The sequence below is a fragment of the Stenella coeruleoalba genome (assembly GCF_951394435.1).
Source record: "Stenella coeruleoalba genome assembly, chromosome: 19".
NCBI lineage: Eukaryota > Metazoa > Chordata > Mammalia > Artiodactyla > Delphinidae > Stenella > Stenella coeruleoalba.
Genome location: NC_137165.1, coordinates 5206426 through 5218784, shown reverse-complemented (window position 1 = coordinate 5218784; position 12359 = coordinate 5206426). Strand labels below are relative to the sequence as shown.

The window sequence follows — 12359 nt, the reverse complement described above, 5'->3', positions numbered from 1 at the left end:
TTCTATCCCTAGATACTTACCCAAGTGAAATAGAAGTGTATTTCTATACAAAGACTTGAGAAAGAAAAAAAAGATTTTTATTGCCTTTTGAAAATGTCAGTGAACCTCTGATGTGTGTTTCCTGGACACAGAGGACGCGGCTTCCCATATGAAAGTCACTTCCGCTGGGAGAGTGGTGATCACAGTCGGCACAGCCGTCTCTTTATAAAAGCAGGCGTGTGCGTTTCACCTCTGGACTGTTGGTTGCTGGTGCTTTGCCGATGGTGATATGTAGCGGGTCTCGTTGGTCCTCCCCCCCGACCATGCCCTCCCCTGGGTAAGCCAGGAGAAGATCACCAGGGAGCCTGGTGTCTGGGGTCACCAGTGCTGGAAGGTGTGTTTGGAAATAGAAGGTGTCCCCCACCAGCCCTGATCCCAAAGCCCACGCCCCCCATCCCAGATGGGGAAGGTCTTCCTAAGTGAGAGATAACAGGGTAAGGAAGAGAGCACAGCGCGAGACCCCCAGCCTCTAGGGCTTCTGTTGGTCACCACGGGATAAATCCCGCCCTCCTTGCCGACACTGCAGCTGAGTGGTATCAGCTTGCTTCCCCAAGTGGAATGTTAAGCCGTTTGCTCGTTTTCAGCCTGATAAACTTGGAAGCCCAAGGGGCATAGTTTGATACCCCCCTGCAGCCCACTTTAAATACCGGGGGGCGCAGTCGGACCCTGTCCCAGAGTTTTGAGTGGCCTCCAGGGGTGATTGGATCTCGTACAGAAGGTGCTTGTGTATCGGTGGAGGGTCCTCAGAAGCAAGATGACTTGCAAGGTGGGTCCTGGAGAGAGACTGACCGCCCCCAAGATGCCTTGGAGATGAGAAATATTAACAGTGACACTCGACAGGAAGGGGTCTCTGGGTCCCCGCCCCCAGGGGAAAGTGTGTCAGAAGCCGTCCGTCCCCTATGTGCGCGGCTGTAGCATCGTTCTCCTCTGTGCGCCTCACGGAGGGTCCGTCCCCGTACATTTCCTTAAAGGACCCACATCCCACCTGCTACAGCCGATCCCCAAACGTGGACCTTTTCTGTGACTCTTGCTGCCCCTCTGTGAGGTGGCTAGAATGTCATGGTGTAATAGTTCTTTGCTTCTGACCAGCGTGGGTGTGAGTACGACCGTCTGTGCACGTACGCAGGGGAGACCGGTGCTGGCTGGTGTTCTCCCTGCGTGAAGGTCCGTGTCTCCCTTGATACTGGAAGGATTGGCTCTGGCCTTAGTCAGTGAAGGCCTTGACTGTGTACCGTGGAACCAGTTACCTCCTAGACCCGAGGAAGGCATCAACCACCTTCTAAATCATTAACTGAGAAGAGAGCGGACTGCCGCTTCCATGGATTTTTTTCCTCCCTTATTCCTGACCAGTGTCAGCTCTTTGGCTTCTCTCTTTACTCCCCTGCAGCGGTAGGATGATTTTTCACCCGTACAAAGTCACTTTAACTGGAAAGACCAAAAACAATTTCAGTAAAAGCCCCAGGCTTAGCCTTGACAGACACAAGAGACAAGACAGACCTTGACAGGGACAAGCTGTGTGTCCCAAGGAGGGCGCAGTCTTTTCCACACTAATATCTGTATGTTTCTGTCCCTGCAGCCTTAGGAAAATCCAAAGGTACGGTATCCTTGGGTAGCTACGAGGCCACGCTCAGTCTCTGACCACTAAGCGAGCGGTGCCTTAGGGAGCTCTGCAAGGGGGTGAATGTGTGTGGCTGGTTGCTTTGGCCGATTTACTCGAAGCTGTCTGTCTTCCCCTCGTTAAAGTGGAGTCGGGGTGGAGCCTGAGCAGAGGCACGATCAGCCCAGCCCTTCCCTGCCGTGTAGGCCCTGCGGAGGTTGTAGCTCAGCCAGCACCCTGGGGCTGGCGCAGGAGTCCCGCGTCTGCCCCCAAGCGGCAGAAAGAAGAAAGATGGATGTTTAGCTGTCCCCTGCTGGCTGGTGCCCTGTGGTGGCCTGAGGCTGCCCCTCCCTCGCTGTCCCGCCCACCTCCACCTCCCACTTGGGAGGAGTGGGTGCCCCCCCAGTGAGGCCGCTCTCTGCTCTGAGGGAAGCTTGGATTCTGGGGAGCTCGTTGGGCAGGCAGTGGTCCTAAGGCCAGCGGTGCCCGGGCCGCTGGTGGGAGCCCCGCCTGGAGCCGCCGGGATGCTCGAGCAACTCTGTCCGTGGAGCACGGCTGGCAGCTGCCTCGCTTCCCTGGTCCAGGAGATGCTCGGGCTGCGCTGCGGGGCGCTTGGTGGGGGTGGGAACCCCGGCGCCCGGCGCGCGCGCGGCTAAGCCTGGGGTCTCTCTGTCCCTGGCCAGCATGGGCGTGAGGGTCATGGACACGTCGTGGGTGGCTCGAAGAGGCTCCTCGGCCGGCCGGAAGGCGTCCTGCGCCCCGCCCACCATGCAGCCCCCAGCCCCATCCGCGGAGCTCGCCCCGCCCTTGCCGTCGCCCCTCCCGGAGCAGCCCCCCGACGGCCCCGCGGTGCCCGCGCTCTCTCCATCCGGCCTCGGCCTCCAGCCCGGGGCTGAGCGGATCAGGTAAGCAGGGCGCTGTCGTCCTCCCCCCACCAACCCCCCCGGCCTGGGTCAGCCTGGCCTGCGGTGCACAGACCGCAGTGCTGCTCTGGGTTTGCTGCACCCACTCAAAGCCTCTTGGAGTTGGTCATTTCCCCCCTTTTCTAAGCATCCTGGTTTGGCTTCTGCAGCAGGTAAGGCATTCACAGACCCCTGGATTATCATCAGATGGAGGCCAGGCTTTCCCAGAACAGCTTGCTAAGGCCAGGCTTGCTAAGGCCAGGCGAGGAATCTGAGTCCCCGGCTCCCTGTGTCCCCCTCCTATGCTATTACAGCTTCCCTGTTTTGAAATTTAGAATTTCAGTGTTTCTCCCTTCCTCTCCTCTACCTTTAGACGCATAGGGACCATTTTACTGCTAAAATGGGTGCAAATCAGGTAAAGAATGGAGGTGCCGTGGTCATGCTGGGCCTGGTGATCTTGGCAGCCTGTGGTGTGACTGCGTCTCGTTCTTGCAGAGGAAGAAAGAAGACGGGAAGCATGCTCATTCCAGCGCTAGTTCCATGAACATTTATGCAGGGCAGCCCTTGTCGCTCCAAAGATGAAAAACGCCATCTGAGCCATCAAGGCACACGTCACGGCGTGTGGTCGTTCGCACCCAGGGGCGCGGGCGAAGGAGGCCATCCCTGGCCCTTCCTTGAAAGGGACGTGGTCAGAGGAGATTCTAGGAGTGGGGATTGCACAGGAGACTGCTTTGCCGTTTGTTTCTGTCTGTCCTAAAGCAGCAGTTCGAAGAAGCAGGAAAGTTTCTTCACTCAGAGGCACCGTGCGTTCTGTTAGGGTGCGCAGTGTCCCTCCATAGCCACCGCTGAAAACACCTTGGAGACTCTGGGAAGCCGAACCTCTCAAGCCAGTCTTTGCATGTACACGTGCGAGCACAGACACACACACACACAGAGACACACACAGACACACACACAGACACACACACACACAAAAACCAACCCCCTAAGCGAAGGGATTGCAGGGGTTTTTGTTGTTTTTTTTTAAATGAGTAGAAGGTGTTTTCCCTGAGAAATGGGGAAGTGACAGTCAGAGTTGGGGGGGGGAGGGTAGTGACCCTGATAGCTCCACTGGAGAGGACGGGGGGTCGCCAGCTCTGGCTGGGACTCATGGGCTTCAGTTTCGTTTGAGGGATGTGGGAGGGGAGAGGGAGTCAGCAGGAAGCGGCAGCTGATGGCTGGCAGAGGAAATGGACAAATAGGAGACTTGCTGGGATGGTCTCCTGCTGGAGAGAGAGCAGAGGCCAGGAGAGGGAGCTGGCCACGGGTGCCACACGGGGATGAGGGTGGAACCCAGGCCCTCAGAGCCCCAGGAGAGGCCGGTCACCTCCGTGGGCATCTTGGAAGGCTTTCAGAAGGGCTGAGAGGACCATACCTGCCTAGAGGAACACGTGTTCCGTTCACAGCGCTGATGCTGACGTTACCTGAGTTCAGGGGCTTTCTTTTGTCCTGTGTTTCAGCACTTCTAAAAGCAAGGAACTTTCTCCAGGATCTGGGCAGAAAGGAAGTCCAGGTTCCAGCCAGGGGACGCCCAGTGCAGCGATGCAGCCGGGCGCCAGCCCCAGCCCGCTGCCCGCAGACCAGAGTCCTCACACCCTCCGGAAGGGTATGTCACTGCCGCCGGCTCGGGGGGCTTGGGGGGCTCGGGCCAGAGAGCTGTCACACCGCCTGGAAGCATTTCCCTCCATTCTCACGGAGACTTAGAAACTGGTTTCATGAAAAATTACTGCGCCTGAGAGCTTTGGGAAGTGAGCCAACCCCAAGAGGGGTCGTTGCATCGTTAGTCCTCGGTTTACTTATTTGAACAGTGGGCTCGGGGGTGTGGTGGGGGCAGACACGGGGCTCTGCTTCCCGTCCACCAGGACCTTTCTGCAGAACCATCACCCAGGGTGACACGTGTCTCCATCGACTCTGCCAGGCTTCCCACCACCGTTTAAAATGCAGCGTGGAGTCTTCCCCAGGAGCCCCCTGCCCCAGCTGGGGTCCAGCCCAGCTGCCTACCCCTGGATTATTTGTAGAAGGGGACACAGAGGCGGAATTGAGACTGTTTCTGCAGGAGGCCTGCCCTTTGATATTTCTTTAGTGGAGGCCTGAGCATTTGTCCACTGGTCCATGAGCTGCCCACCCCAGATTTCTGCCACTGAAACCCTCTGCAGAAGGCCCTGTTATTCTCCCTGAAATGATTCCCCAAAGCCGAGACATGCTCCATGGTGATATTTCATAAATGGGGGCTGCCTGGAACGTGTGTTAATCAGAGCCAGCTTTTTGTTCACCTTGTGTCATGACGAAGTCTATAAGGTGCTTAACACAGCACGTTGTCTGATCTGTTCTCAGTTCAGGCCTGTCCGGCTTCGTGTGCCTTTAGCTCCGGGACGTGGGACCGGGCTGGTTCTCCCTATCCCGACACAGGGCCCCTCCCGGCTGCGGGCTGCTGTGTGAGCCCATCATCCGAGCCTGCCCTCACCCAGCCCTTCCATCCTACTCACCCCCCTTCATCCCTTATACGCCCTACAAATGTTTGTTGAGCCTCTGCTATGTGTAGAGAGCCCCGAGGCTCTAACAGAGCAGGAGACATGGCCTCTGCAGACAGGTGAACGTGGAACCGTAGCACAAGGGTGCTGCTGCTGGACCGCCTGTGGTGAGCTCAGGACACCGAGGGTCACGTGAGGGCACCTTGCAACACAGGAGGTTGGCCAAAGTGGCAGTGGAGGGATTTGAGCGCGCCAGGGCTTTAGCCAGCAATAACACGATTCCCTTGTGGTCCTGATGGAATTCTCTGGCCGTCTTAGTTTACACGGCTTTTAACCCTCCCCCAGCTGTGCAGGCAGGGTGATGACTAGGCTGTTCTCCTGTCCAGTGGGGTCGGGGCTCCAGGCCACGCGGCTCCCCAAAGCCAGTGGGACATTGGCCCTCTCGTTCTTCACAGCCCATTGGACCCAGGCAGGGGTTTCCCAGGTGACGTTCAGCAGCTCAGCACCATCATTTGAAAGGCACACCCTTGCCCGCAAGTGGCACACTGAGTTTTGTTCCGTACCCCCTCAGTCTTTTGACGAGGTGCCTACAGTCTTACAGCATGACCTAGGCCTGTCCCTGCCTGGGGTGGTAAATGTCACCGCAGACATCACGGTGATGTCACTGCATCCCCCGTCTTCCGGCTCCCTCGAGGGAAGACGTGTTCAAGCACTGACCCCTAGAGTCTCCACTGGATGAGAAGCGCGTAATGCCTGCATCAGCCAGTAGGGCTGAGAAGTGGTTTTAAGTCATGGCTGTGGTGCTTGACACACATGATCCCATGTAATGATTACAGTACTGTGGAGGAAATGGGATTCTTTCCAGTGCATACAAAAGGTTTATTTATTTATTATTTTTTAAAAATTTATTTTGGCTGTGTTGGGTCTTTGTTGCTGCGCGTGGGCTTTCTCTAGTTGCAGCGAGCAGGGGCTACTCTTCGTTGCGGTGCGCGGGCTTCTCATTGCGGTGGCTTCTCTTGTTGTGGAGCAGAGGCTCTAGGCATGCAGGCTTCAGTAGTTGTGGAACACAGACTAGATCCCCCAGCTTGCAGCAGGTGAGACGGGATAGGAATTTGAACCCAAGTTGATGGGACTCAGGAGAGCGGGACCCTTACTTTTCCGCACCAAGGAGCCAGGGAGGTGCACGAGGCATCGTTGGAATAGATTCTGTTCCGTCGGCGGGGTGGGGAGTAGGGGGGAAAACGATGCCTCCTTGAGGGCTTAAAAAGACAGTTTCCTCGAGAGTAAGTGCTACCCACAGCCAGCCTTCAGTCTGAGAGATGAGTGATCACTTTCTCGAGCCATTTGTCCAGCAAGGGATCTTCTAAATATTAGAATTTGTCATCCTCGCCAGTTCCTTTCCATTTAAAGGCATAATGCGTTTGTCACCCTTTAGCATGACTAAGTAAATAAAAAGAGGGGAATGAAGGCGGTGCAGAGGGGTGGGGGCAGTGATGCACTTAGAACAGACAGTGCAGGTCTGTACACGTCTACACCCAGGGTTCTTGAAGGGAAAACATTTCTGAGGCAAGTCCGCAGGACTGAAGGGAAGCGCAGGGCAAGACAGGCAGCATGATGGAGGCTCTGGGCCTCTGCGGCCAGAGGACTTGGTCATAGGTCACCGTTACGGGATCCCAGAGCCACTGGGCAGGTTCAGCCAAAAGTCAGAGCTTCCCGCCCCGAGGACGGTTGCTCTGTCCGGGGTCCACTGCCGCAAGCCAATCCCTAGTCGTCCTGTCCCGGTCGCTGCGTCCCAGACTCCGCCCTCCTCGGAGCGCCCCCCCACCCCCCGCGGCCTGGGCGTGGGAAATGTGTTCTCCCGTTTGGCTGGGGTGGGTGGGGGGGTGTGCTGATCATAGCAGGAATCCAGGGGAGAGGAGGAGAAATGAGTGAACAGATGGGCGGATATGCGGTTCTAGGTGAATGTTAAGAAACGGTGCTGGCTGCTCTCAGCGTGGCAGGAGTTGGGGGTGGAGGCGGGGGAGAGCTCGCTGGCAGCCACAGGGATGATGGGTGTCACCGAACCCCGTGTTCTGTGCCTCCTCTTTCAGTGTCCAAGAAGCTGGCGCCCATTCCGCCCAAGGTCCCCTTTGGCCAGCCGGGGTCCCTGCCTGAGACGCCTGCCGGCCAGCCGTCCCCACTCAGCCTGTCCCCCACGCCCCCCAGCACCCCATCACCCTACGGACTGAGCTGCCCCCCGGGGTACTCCCTGGCCTCGGGCCAGCTCTCCCCGGCGGCCGCGGCGCCCCCGCTGGCCTCCCCCTCCGGCTTCGTGGGCGCTCTCAGCAAGTCGCGGCCCACTCCGAAGCCCCGGCAGAGGCCCACGCTGCCGCCCCCCGAGCCACCCGCCGTCAGCCTCACAGCCTCCAGCCCGCAGTCTGAGCAACCCGCGCTGGACGGCGTGTCCCCCGGGGAGAGCATGTCCACAGGTAACCGCCGCGCGTGCAGCGTCTCCGTGAGCCTTAGTGCACCCTGCTTGCCAGGGATGGCCCTGCTGTGCCACGCGTGTGGCACCCGGGCTGGTCTCCTTAGAAGCCCCCGTGAGGCCGTGGAAAGCCCTGGTGGCCGGTTGTCCTGCGGGGGGGCGGGGAGGGGCGCTCCCACCTGAACACCCGCCAGCCCAGGGTTCTGGTCCCACTCTTCACCTGGGGGCTGAGCACCTGCGTCCTTGGAGGGGCTGCTGCAGGGTGGCTGGATTGTGAAGGCAGAGCAGAGGCTGTTTTTTCCCTCGTCGCTAAAGAAGCCTTATTAGAAAACTGTTTTTCTAGCAATACGTGTTTAGAAATACGGTCAGTTTCAGAAAAGATGCTGCCCCCTGATTGGAGAAGCCCACGAGGACTAAATTTAGTTTTGCTTTAAATTTAAAGTCAAAGACGAGCTGTTTTCCTCCAGGAAAGTGTGTAAGCATAACACACACACACCCCACACATACACACATGTACACCACATACACACACCACACACATGCACACCACATACACACACCACACACATGCACACCACAAACACACATGTACACCAGATACACACACACACCCCACACACACACATGCACACCACATACACACATCACACACATGCACACCACATACACACATGTACACCAGATACACACACACACACACACACACACACACACACACACACACTCTTGAGAGAGCAGTTTGGCCCTGGGTCCCGGGTGCCCTGGGACTTCTAACGGGTCGTGCTTTTGCCGCCACGTCCCTCTCCAGGCGCGCCGTTTTCCCCTCGATCAGCTGGAGGTGAGCCTGCGGGCTTTGCGCCTCGCTGCGCAGGAGGGGCCGGCCCGGCGCGCGTGCGCGGTGGGGCGGAGGCGCACACTGTGCCGAGAGGCCTTCCGGTGATGCGGCTGCTCTATCTTTGCTGTGATAAACAGTGCAGGTCCGGGTGCTCCACCCACCCTGAGGCTTATACAAAGCTAAGGAAACGTTCTAACCAGTGAGCACCACTTCCCGCTGGTGGTTCTCGAGGAGCCCTTGATGGATGGGAGGGGCCCAGGGGAGGTGTGACGGCCCCCTCCCTCCTGCCCGGCTCAGAGCGACTGCCCTTTAGTAGTCATTTCGTGCCCCGTCTGTCCTGTCCCGATGTCCTCTGGCGGCGGCAGCCTGGCCCGTAGTCCCGCAGGGCGGGCGGGGGTCTGAGCCGCGTGGTCGGTGATGGTTTACTGTGGTCCGTCTGACTGTGATGCTGGGCATGGTCCGTGTTCCATTCGTCTCATCGTATTTATTCCTTTCTCTGAATCCTGTCGCTGTGTCCTCGCAGCTGTGTGACACGGGGGCCGCAGCTGTGGATACGTGAGGGGGATTCCAGGGTAAGCGGTCCCGGCCTCGCCCCTCCGCTCGCAGCCAGGCCGCAGCCCCGCGCTCTGCATGCACCCCGACCTGCACGGCAGCCTCCGCGGCCTTGAGGCTCAGTGGCCTCCTCCTTTCTTTTCTGAGGGAGGAGATGGGGGAGAAACAGGCCTCCCTCCCCTTCTCTGGCCAGTCACCTAATCCCAGCTGCTCCCCCCACCCATTTTGGTTTAAATTGAGGGGGTGACAGCCCTGTCCCTCATCCCGTGTGTCCTTGTGTCACTGGCTGACTTGCTACCGACAGGTGCCCAGTGTCGGGGAGGTGCATGTGCACCCCTGGTTCAGGGAAGGGCCCCGGGGACAGGACCCGCCTGCTGCCATGGCTGCATCCTTCACCGCGGGGCCTGGAGCCTGAGTTCCGGCTAGGACGGTTGGCAAATCCTGAAGAGTCCACAGTGTTCGTTCTAGAATTTACCCTGAGCTGTTTTTCTCCAGTGTATAGAGCCAGCCAGGGCCTTTCTGTCCCATTCAATGAAATACTCTGAGAGCCTTTGCTACCAGTTTCTGCCTGGTCTCCTCCTCCTGTAAGTAGATGCTCAAAAGGAAAACTAAGGCAAGAACAGGAAGGAAGCCGGAGGAAGCAAGTGTCTTGGCCTCAGTCAGAAAGGGGCAGCCAGAGCAAAGCAGGGGAGGGTCCCCCCCAGACCCCCCAGGGAAGCTGCTGAGCTGCGGGCTGCAGACCCCTGACAGCCACAGCTCCAGGGCGTCCGGCGCCCACATGGGCCCCGGGACAGGCCCTTCTGGGGCCTCTGACACAGAGACAGGCCTCCCCTTTCCCGGCAGCCAGTGGGCCTTCTCCCCGCCCCAAGCTTAGGCTACCTGAGTCACCTTCTGGCTCAGGTGTCCAAGGGAGCGGCCAGGATGGCAGCTGGGCAGCTCGCCTCGGGGCTGCACATCCTTCACCTGCTTCACCTGCAGGCACCTTCCCGCCTGTTATCCCCCCAGCAACTGCTGAGGCCCAGGCAGGGTAGGAAACCGCCCGGGGTTACGCTCCCCTGGTGACAGGGACTAAACTTTGAATCCAGAATCCAAGCCCCGGGGCTTGTGCTGCCCTTCCAGGCCGGTGGTGAGGCACCGGCAGACCCCCAGGCTCTGCTCGGTCAGGCGGGGGTACTGTTTGGGGGCTGGGTGGAGAGAGAAGGACCTTTGTCCCAGAGCGTCCATGTTTGTGTGTCTTTGAGGACAGTGTCTGAACGTCTGTCCGCTTGCGGTGGTCCTCCTTGGGCGGCAGGTTCGCTTTGCAGAAACCGGGGTGCCCCACCCCGTGTGGCCCAGGGCCGCTCCCCGTCCAGCTGCGTGTCCTCGGTCGGGACAGCGCGCTGCCCAGGGACAGCGAGGCTGTGTGGAGGCCGGAGGCTGAGCAGGCCTGGGAGGGAGGAACAGGCCTGAGCAAAGGATGCCAGGGTCCCCTGAGCCCCCTGTGGCCCCCAAGGACTCAGGGAGCGGCTGTCCGGTGCCCGCCTGGGGGCAGCCGCCCCTCCAGGCCCCGCAGCCCCGTGGCCTTGCCTGCACTGAGCTGCCAGCCGAGGTCTGGACAGACGCCGAGCCTGTTGCCTCAGGGACCTTTCTCCTGAGCATCCCAGGAAGGGACCCTTAGGTGCCCCAAGTAGGGGTGTAACTGGAGGTGAGTGGTTTCCCTAGCGCCAGGGTGGCGGGGTGCCCACAGTCAGGGAGCAGTTTGCTCCCCTTACTTCTGGGGCCTTGAGGGGGGACCCCGCCCTGCCTCCACCAGCCACCCCAAGGGTACCGTTTGTGGTCTTGAGCGAGGTCCCCCCCACTCATTCACACACTTGGGGGAAGGCTGTCTCCCCAGCCTGTAACCCTAGCCCCACAGACTTTAGGGAACTAAAGGCAGCCCTGAAATTCCCCAGAAGGTGTCACCGAGACCCAGCCAGGAGCATCCTTCTTTTATGGGTGTAAGTGTCACGTGGCCCGGCTTGGCAAGCTGGCCCCTCCGTGACCAAAGCCCTGCCCGCTCCTCGCGCCGTCCTGCCCGCCAGCCGCGCCTCGGGGGCGGGCAGCCCCCTCAGTGCCTCTCTCTGCCGCCTTCCAGATCTGGTCCACTTGGACGTCCCCTCCATCCACGCGGAGCTGGGCTCGGCGCTGCGCCTCGGTCCCCGGGAGCTCGTGCGGCGGCGCTCAGTGGCTGAGAAGAGGGACCCGGCGGAGTCCGAGAGCACGGCCCTCTGAGCGGCGCCGCCACACGCGTGTTCCCGCGGCTCCGTGCCGTCACGGCCGCCGCGAGGCTGGAGCGTGGCGGACACCCGTGTGGCAGGTGTCGGCCGCGTGGATTTTGTGCGTTCCCTCCGGGTGGGGACTCTGGCCTTTTGTTTCATCTTTGCCTTTCGACTTTGTGCCTATTTTGACCCCCTTTCAGCCTCCACGCCAAGTGACAGCCCCGTCCACCCAAGGGCCTGTGTCTCAGAAACGTCCTCCGCGGGGTGGGGCGTGGAGGGCCCAGCGGCCGGTCCACCCTGGCTGCCTGTCGCCTGAGCTGACGGCCACGGCGAGTCCTGCGCGACCAGCCTGATGGTACAGAGCGGGGACGGGGTGGGGGGCTTGCTTACAGGAGCCGAGAAGCCCGGGGCCCTGACCGGCCTGCTGCTTCGCAGGGGAGGGCGAACCTTCATCTGTGGGCTCTACAGGTAATGGCTAAAAACGACATCTGACAGTTTTACTTCTCCACGCCGTGGACTGAAGCTCCCTTTCCTATCTTATGGTTTTCTATTTCTGAATTTAAAGAAGGTCCTAAGGTAGCTCCCCAGGCCGCCCCCCTTCCCCCCGAACACTAGGTGTAGCTAAGTGCAGCCGCCCAGGAGCATCGGGGCATCCAGGGCACGAAGATGTGGAGTCGCCTCTTTCTGGAGGTCCCAGGTGAATAGCAATAACCCTGTTACCCGAAGCTCAGACAGGAAGGGGAAACCAGCCCGTGGAGACCCCAGGCCTGTGCCCTCGGCCCTGCGGCGTGGAGAGCTTTGCTCACCCTCCCCACGAAGGCCCCCCCCCAGCCCTCGGGGAGGAGACCCGGGGAGCCTGGTCACAGCTGGGATGAAGGGAGTGAGAAATAGATTCGGGTCATGCATGCGAAGCCCAACCTTACAGTTTTATCCTTTTACAATAGACAGGCCTATACAGGATATAATATTTGTATATATGAAATCTATATTTGTTTAATTTGAGCCATTCACCCCAAATCCATGTACAGGTGTACAATGAGAAACTTAAATGCTTATTTTTCCCAACAGAAAGTGTAAACTAACCCTCCTCCGACAGTGGGATTTGCCAACTTTCGACGTTAACGGCTTTGCTCGCTTGCTGGCAGGGCAGTTCAGTACCCAATTTGTAATGAGGCCCGGGGGGGTTGAGAGTGAGTTACCTTTAAATACATGTACAAACAGTC

The 12359-nt window shown here is 59.2% G+C and overlaps 1 protein-coding gene across 3 annotated transcripts in view; it reads left to right on the top strand.

The window, feature by feature from the left end:
* ARHGAP44 (Rho GTPase activating protein 44) overlaps positions 1-12232 on the top strand; it is a 155112-nt gene extending 142880 nt beyond the window's left edge. For all 3 annotated transcript variants that reach the window (XM_079903866.1, XM_079903865.1, XM_079903867.1), the window contains 4 exons: positions 2320-2541; positions 4038-4183; positions 7139-7516; positions 11013-12232. In XM_079903866.1, coding sequence (XP_079759992.1) covers positions 2320-2541; positions 4038-4183; positions 7139-7516; positions 11013-11149 — 883 coding nt within the window. In that variant the 3' untranslated portion in view covers positions 11150-12232. The remainder of the gene's footprint in view (positions 1-2319; positions 2542-4037; positions 4184-7138; positions 7517-11012) is intronic.
* The last annotated feature ends 127 nt before the right edge of the window (positions 12233-12359 follow it).